Source organism: Loxodonta africana, chromosome 7, assembly GCF_030014295.1.
Source record: "Loxodonta africana isolate mLoxAfr1 chromosome 7, mLoxAfr1.hap2, whole genome shotgun sequence".
Lineage (NCBI taxonomy): Eukaryota > Metazoa > Chordata > Mammalia > Proboscidea > Elephantidae > Loxodonta > Loxodonta africana.
The window spans coordinates 76,852,880-76,861,479 of NC_087348.1; the positions used below are offsets into that span (position 1 = coordinate 76,852,880).

Sequence of the window (8,600 nt, forward strand, 5' to 3'; positions counted from 1 at the left end):
AATGAGGTCAGCTTTCATCCTTAAAACTTGAGAAGTTACTGAAAGCCTTAAATATATCCTTTTGGCATCATCTGCTTTGTACTTCAGCAAGAGATCACGTTGGCAGATGCATTGCGAATGGATTATAAGGAGAGAGCAGTAAAGCTAGGGAGGTAAATAGGTAAATAAAAGATGAAAAATTACCAGGGCTCCAACTAAGGCTCGGACAGTGGGAATGTAAAAGAAGGGGTAAAAGGATAAAATTGGGAGCTACACTGTGACAGAACATATGGATTTTATTAGAGGTTGTACAATCAGAGGAAAAAGGCTGGAATGACTCTCAAGTTGTAGATACGAGAGATGGAGTGGATGGTGATGTCATTCCCCAGAAACAGAACATAGGAAGAGTAGTCAAAGAAAAGCATGAATTTGATATGGGGCAATCTGAGTATAAGGTTGTTGTCGTTGGTTGTTTTTAGGCGCCGCCAGGTGCTGTTGAGGCAGCTCCGACTTATAGCAGCTCTATAGGACAGAGTGGAACTGCCCCATAGGGTTTCCAAGGAGCGCCTGGTGGCTTTGAACTGCCGACCTTACTCATGGAATTTCCAGCTGAAGACTCCCAAAAAATCACTGAAAACTATGGATCTGGACTTTGGGAGAGCGATCAGCCTATGAACCAAGGTTTGAGAGGCATTTTTACATAAATATTAGATGAAGAAAAGAACATAACTGAGATCCCAAAGAAAACCAGGAACATGTGGTGTCAGAGAAGCATAATAAGACTTAACAAATGAGGGAATGAAAGCATAAAACAAATGAACGTTCACATTTGCCTTAACAGGAACAATTCACAGAAGAGGTGGAGGTTGGAAATCACACCATCGTGACAAAGTTCATCATTTTGGGGTTAACACAAAATTCCACACTTTGTGTCATCTTCTTTGTGATATTTCTAGGAATCTATGTTGTCACCTTAGTAGGCAATATCAGCATAATCATTTTAATAAGAAACTGTTCACAGCTTCACACCCCCATGTACCTCTTCCTCAGTCATTTGGCTTTTGTGGATACTGGGTGTTCCACATCAGTCACACCTATAATGCTTATAGGGTTCCTTAGACATGGAACAGTACTGTTTGTTACTGTCTGTGAAACCCAGCTGTACTCTGTGGTCATGTTTGGGACAGCCGAGTGCTTCCTGCTGGCTGCCATGGCCTATGATCGCTATGTGGCCATCTGCTCACCCCTTTTCTACTCCACCCACATGTCCCCCAGAATCTGCATCATCTTAGTGGGAGCTTCCTATCTGGGTGGGTGTGTAAATTCTTGGACATTTACGAGTTGTTTATTGAGTCTATCCTTCTGTGGACCAAATCAGATAGATCACTTCTTCTGTGATTTCTCCCCTTTGTTGAAACTTTCCTGTTCACATACTTCCACCATTCAGATTATCCCTTCCATCTCTTCTGGATCCATCATTGTAGTCACCGTGTTTGTCATAGTTCTCTCTTATATCTACATCCTCATCACAATCCTGAAGATGCGCTCCACTGAAGGGAGACATAAGGCCTTCTCCACTTGTACTTCTCACCTCACTGCAGTTATTCTCTACTATGGAACTATTACATTTATTTATGTGATGCCCAAGTCTAGCTACTCAAGTGACCAGAACAAGGTGGTGTCTGTGTTTTACACAGTGGTGATCCCCATGTTGAACCCCCTTATCTACAGTCTGAGGAACAAAGATGTAAAAGAGGCCCTGAGAAAGGTAACTGTCAGAATATATTCTTAAGATCCAGTTTAGTATTCCAGGCCATCTGTAGCATTTTTGCTCAAAAGTATCACACTTAGGACCTATCAGATGCAACTTAACCACTTGCTTAAATTAAAATTGTATTTCTTTTTAATTCTCATTTTTATACACTTGAAAGTCAACTGAGAGACACCTTGAAGCCAGTAACAATGCTAAGAATAATAACTATTGAGTACTTCTTCATGCTAAGCACTTTCCCTTTATTTAATTGATTTATCAAACAATAATTTGCACTTACTATGTACCAGGCCCTACTTTAAATGTGTCACATATATCAATTTATATATTCCTCGTAACAACCTACAAAGTGATAGTGCTATTTCTATTTTACTACTAAATCATCTGAGAAACAGAGACGTCAAGTAGATTGCCCAAAGTCATGCATCGAGAAAGATTTGGAAATAGTATTTCAATCCAGAAAGTCTGGTTCTAAAACCACTATGTATCTCCATTTAATTCTCACAGCAATCCTATGACTTGGGTATTATAAATTTCCCTCAATTTACAGATGAAGAAATTGATTCACAGAGACATCTAATAGTTTGCCCAGATAGATATCCATACACTCAAGTCCTCTGTTTCTGGGCTCCATTCACTTAGCCTATTTTACACCATGACATTCAATCTAATGACTTTAGCACTGTTGCTGATACACAGGATTTGGGCAGGGTAATCAAGCCTAAGCTAGTAATATGTGTCAATCTTTTGAACAAACTTGACCTCCAAGATGGTCTAGGATGTGGAAACCCTGCAACAAGGGTGAGGATGGGAGAACTGGACTGATTCCCAGGTTTTAGGAAGTCAGGTCTTGACACCAAGTTCACATGACTTGACCAGAAGTCTACCTATACTTAAATACATGTTAAAAATAAGTTGTCCCATTTGGCAAAATGTAATTTTCTTTATTTGTAGGAATTAAAAAGAGTGATTTTACTTCTAAGTATTGCAATTTATTTGTTAGCAAAAAATCATATCTCCATAGGTCTGGATTTATAACAAAATTAGAGCCTCTAAAAATACTAGAAATATTGTCACAGACTGGACAAATGTGTTTCAAGAGAAAAGATCTCTTCTCTTATACATCTTTGTCATCAGACTGGGAAGGGTGAGGGGGGATTTACTGTAGTATGGGAACTGCCAACTCAAAATAAATACTAAAACATCTGGTTATGGATCTGGATGCAAGGCTTAGAATCTAACTGTCCTTGAAGGTAAGAGAAGTGAGGGCTGGGATATGAGCAAAAATATCCACCAAAATGAAAACTATAATACATTGTTAAGTGAAAATGTAGTGTTTCTATAATACTGCAAATTTGTACGTAGAAAATACAAAACAAGAGCATAAAGTTAACACAGTGAAGTGAAAACACATGAAATGATTAAATAACCGGGTTGTAGTCACTTCTGGTTCAAGCGTGTCTTATTTTAATGCTGTATTTGCAATAAAGAAAATTTCAAAATAAATAAAATTAAGTGATATATGCAAAGGACCTGCCTCAAAGTAGGCACTCAAAATCATGTAGCTGTCTGGATAGTAGACAGAACACAAATGTCTTAATTTCTCTTATGAATTGTGGGAGAGTCTATTCCCATCCCCATTTATGGAGAACAGAGCTCTAGCCACACTACACATCCTTATAACCTTGAAAGACCTTCCTCTCCTCCAGCCATGCATCTTGCACATCAGAGGGCTGCAGAACCCAGGTGAGCATTTTTTTCCAGTGTTGTAGAGACAGTTCAGTTCAACATAATAGTTACCTTTACATTTATAAAGTGCCAGGCATTGTGGTGATACAAAAATAAATAATTGTCTGACCTCTCAACACTTTATACCTGTTTATTTGTAATTACACTTACAATATATGAACTTGCAATACAGTAAATGCAAAAAGGAGCAATATGCCCATGATAACACAGTAACACTTTCTGGAGAATAAAGAGCTAGAACTTAGTCTTATAACATGCCAGGGCAAGAAAGGTAAGGGCAATGGCAAGGTGTTCCAAATAAAAGCAACAGCATTAGCAATGGCACATGGGAATGAAATAGCAGGATATCTGGGGAATTACAAGTCATTCTAGATTTATCAAGCACTATTTTGGGGAGGAAAGGAGAGGAGGTGATAGATGCTCTCAACTAGGAAAACTTCATAAAGAGCCTTAAATTCAACATTAAGGTGTGTTTTATCCAAAGAGAAACTACTGAAAGACTTTGCACAGGAAGTAAAATGGTTAGATGTGTTTGGATCAGTCTGACAGCAAAGTGAAGAATATCTTAGAGGATGACTTGTTAGGAGATGATTACATACTCCAGGAGACAGAGGATCAAGATTTAAACCAGGGTGACAGAAAAACAGAAGAGAAACAGAAAACTTAAAGAGATGGAATTGTCAAAAGTTGTTGATTACTGAATGGGAGGATTAGGTAGAAGGAAGAATCCCCCTTAGCTGAGTTGCGTGGTTGGTAGTGCTGTTACTGGCACCAGTTTTACACCTAAAGTCACAGGGCTGAGCAGGAAAGAGAGAGACTAGAACACAGTAACTGGAAATCTGTTATTGCTTTCATGATGGCCACTATCATCATAGGGGCGGACACTGTGAAATTCCAAGCCCACCTTAAAAGAGAAAAGTTTCTGAAGTTCACATAGACCAGTCTTCTCAGATCTCCTCCTAAATCAAACCTACTTGCCCGGACCTCTAAGCACTGTTCACCCTACTCTTTCTCCATAATAGTGAACATTCTACAACTGGGTAACTTTTTACCTTCCTCTCCTGAGGTCTTATCTCTGGTCCATATCTTTTCATAAACAACATCTCCAATTGCCCTGTAAAAGTCCAGATGCCTTCTGACTCTCATGACATTTTGGATCTTTGGTTAGGTAAATAATATATCCCTGAATAAAAAGACTAGGCTCCCTCTGGACACTTCAGACCCATATTTGGGATGTCAGAGTATGCATAGGCCTCCTGTCTATTACCTCAGGTATCTTCTGAGCTTTGGTAATTGGGAATTATTTCCAGAGTCAAGAACCAGTGACAATATTATCAATTTCCACATTGATTAGGATTTATACATTTTTCTTCATATTTATGAATAATTGAGGAAGAAGGTGAAGGAGAGTGCTTCAAACATTGCCATTTGCTGCCACTCTGACCTCAAAATTTCTGAGAAATATTTGACCACAACCTTACAGTTGTTGTTTTACAGGTAGATATGGGGTAATAATTCACCTACTCATTTCAAAAATATTTGTTTACTGTTTATTATGTTCTAGGAACTGAGTAAACACTAAGGATATGCTGATGAACAGGACAGAGTTCTCCATTCAGATTTTAGTAGTGGAAACAACAGAGAATAAATAAATACCATAAATACAAAACATAATAAGTGCTGTGAAAGAAACATATCATTGGGTTTGCTACAACATAATAAAACCACTGTGGGAGCGAGTGTGGTGTTAGAGTGAAAAGGAAGGCCACTTGAAGGTGATATTTGGGTAGAAAATTTTAAAATGAGGAGATGATAATTTAAAGAATTTTAAAATGAGAAGCATACACTGATATACAGAGGTGGGGAGTGCTGCCAGACAAAAAACGGTTAAGTACAAATATCCTGAGTTTATTGATATGGGTCCACTAAGCACAGATTCTTCATTCAATGTTTCCGCTCGAAAAGTTAGGAAAGTTAGTTTGATTATTCAGTTGGGTTGCTGAAGCATGGATTAGGAGATGGACTGCATTAAACCAAGTTGAAGTACCAGACCTGCCTGGTATACTGTAGGCTTTGGGAAACTGGCATGCTAGAGTGGATTTATCAGATTAGACCCACAGACCCACACGTGGAGTGCCCAGAGGACACACTTTTTACCACAACTGTGATACCACCCTGAGGCACACCTTTCCTGATTTTAAACCACACAGTATCCTCTTGTTCTCTTTGAACACTTGCTTCTTGGTCTATGTACAGGTTCTGCATGGGCACAATTAAATGTTCTGGAATTCTCATTTTTCCCAATGTTATCCATAGTTTGTTATGATCCACCAGTCTAATGCCTTTGCATATTCAATAAAACACAGGTGAACATTTTTTATGCTATTCTCTGCTATCAGCCAAGGTCCATCAGACATAAGCAATGATATCCCTTGTTCCATGGTCTCTTCTGAAACCAGCTTGAATTTCTGGCAGTTCCCTGTTGATGTACAGCTGCAACCATTTCTGAATTACCTTCAGAAAAATTTCACTTGCATATGATATTAATGATATTGTTTGATAATTTCCACATTCTGTTGGATGACCTTTCTTTGAAACAGGCACAAATATGGATCTCTTCCAGTCAGGTGGCCAGGTAGCTGTCTTCCAAATTTCTTGGCATAGGCAAATGAGCACCTCCATCACTGCATTCATTTGCTGAATGCATCAATTCCTGGAGGCTTGTTTTTCGCCAATGCCTTCAGTGCAGCTTGGACTTCTTCCTTCTATGTCATCAATTCTTGATCACATGTTACCTCCTGAAATGATTGAACGTTGACAAATTCTTCTTTGTACAATGACTCTGTGTATTCCTTCTATCATCTGTTGATGCTTCCTGTGTCGTTCAATATTTTACCCATAAAACCCATTGCCATGGAGTGGATTCTGATTCATAGCGACCATACAGGAGAGAGTAGAACTGCCCCATAGTGTTTCCAAGGAGAAGATGGTAGATTCAAACTGCTGACCTTCTGGTTAGCAGCTGAACACTTAACCACTGGGCCAACAGGGCTCCAAAGGAAGGGTTGTAATTGTTTACGGAGGAAGATCACCGGATCTTTTCCCCTGTGGAGCCGCTTGTGGATTTGAACTGCTGACTTTTTGGCTAGCAGCTGAGTGCTTAGCCACTGGACCCCCAGAGCTCCAATAAAATCCTTCAATAGTCTCTTCAGCTATTCTACTTCATCATTTCTTCTATTCATTTTACGTGCTCTACGTTGCAGAGCAAGTTTCAGGGTCTCTTCTGATATCAATTTTGGTCTTTTCTTTCTTCCCTGTCTTTTTAACGACCTTTTGCTTTCTTCATGTATGATATCCTTGATGTTATCCCACAACTCATCTGGTCTTTGGTCATTAGTAGTCAGTGCATCAAATCTGCTCTTGAGACAGGCTCTAAATTCGGATAGGATATACTCAAGCTTGCCGTTTGGCGCTCATGGACTTCTTTTAATTTTCTTCACCTTCAACTGGAACTTACATATGAGCAATTGGTGGTCTGTTCTGCATCTGGCCCCTGGCCTTGCTCTGACTGATGATATTGAGCTTCTCTATTGTCTTCTTCCACAGATGTAGCTGACTCGATTTCTGTGTATTCCATCTGGCAAGGTCCACGTGTATGGGTGCCATTTATGTTGCTGAAAAAGGTATTTGCAATGAATAAACCATTGATCTTGGAAAATCCTATCATTCAATCTCTGGCATCATTTCTATCACCTGTGCCATATTTTCCAAACACTGATCCTTCTTTGTTTCCAACTTTTGCATTCCAATCACCAGTAATTATCAATGCATTTTGATTGCAGGTTTGATCAGTTTGAGACTGCAGAAGTTGGTAAAATTCTTCAGTTTCTTCCTCTTTGGCCTTAATAGTTGTTGTGTAAATTTGAATAATAGTTGTAGGTCTTAGTCATCTAATGCTGTTATAACAGAAATACCACAAATGGGTGGCTTTAACAAAGAGAAATTTATTCTCTCACAGTCTACTAGGCTACAAGTCCAAAATCAGGGCATCTGCTCCAGGGGAAGGCTTTCTCTGTTGGCTCCGGAGGAAGGTCCTTGTCATCAATATTCCCCTAGGCTAGGAGCTTCTCTGTGCAGGAACCCCAGGTCCAAAGAAAGGTATCTTCTCCTGGCACTGTTTTCTTGGTGGTATGAGGTCCCCAACTCTCTGCTTTCTTCCCTTTCCTTTTATCACTTGTAATACAAAAGGTGGTGCAGGCCACACCCCAGGGACTCCCTTTACTTTGGACCAGCGATGTGACCTGAGCAAGGGTGTTACATCCCACCCTAATCCTCTTTAGCCACAGGTAGAGATTATGATTTATAATACATAGGAAAATCACAAAATAGAGGACAACCACACAATACTAGCAAACACTTTTTGGAGACACAATTCAATCCACGACATCATATGAACTGGTCTTCCTTGTAGGCTTATGGATATTATCCTATCACTGACAGCACTGTACTTCAGGATAGATTTTTTTTTCCTGGTAAACAGGTTTCCTATTACTTAGAATTTTTATTTTACATTTTTTAAAAAGAGATCTTTTTTAAACTTAGCACATAAGTCTAATAGATTTTGTTATGCAGCAGATCATTCTTGTGCATTTACTTACAGGAAAATAGAAGTGAAACGAATTAGATAAGATATTCTTTAGATTTCTGTATATTCAGACTGACTCTTCTAAATTAACTTTTTACAAAATTTTTATTGTGTTTTAAGTAAAAGTCGATGTTCAACCATTTCAAGATGTGGCATACGATCAGGAACCGATGGTGCTGAAGGAAGACGTACAAGCGGCCCTGAAGGCATTGGCGAAAAACAAGATGGAAGACAGCTTCCTGGACAACTGACTGGAAGAGATCCATAATTATGCCTATTCCCAAGAACAGTGATCCAACCGAATGCGGAAATTATCAAACAATATCACTAATATCACATGAAAGCAAAATTTTGCTGGAGATTGTGCAAAAACAGCTGCAGCAATATATTGACAGGGAACATCCAGAAATTCAAGACGGTTCAGAAGAGGACGTATCTGAAAGCAGAAAATACCAG

The 8,600-nt window shown here is 39.1% G+C and overlaps 1 protein-coding gene across 1 annotated transcript; it reads left to right on the top strand.

Moving 5' to 3' along the window:
* The first annotated feature begins 844 nt into the window (after positions 1-844).
* On the top strand, positions 845-1,771 carry LOC100677648 (olfactory receptor 5P1-like). Its single transcript, XM_023550618.1, has one exon. It carries the CDS (start codon positions 1,013-1,015, stop codon positions 1,769-1,771), a length of 759 nt encoding a protein of 252 aa, XP_023406386.1. The 5' UTR covers positions 845-1,012.
* Positions 1,772-8,600: the final 6,829 nt, after the last annotated feature.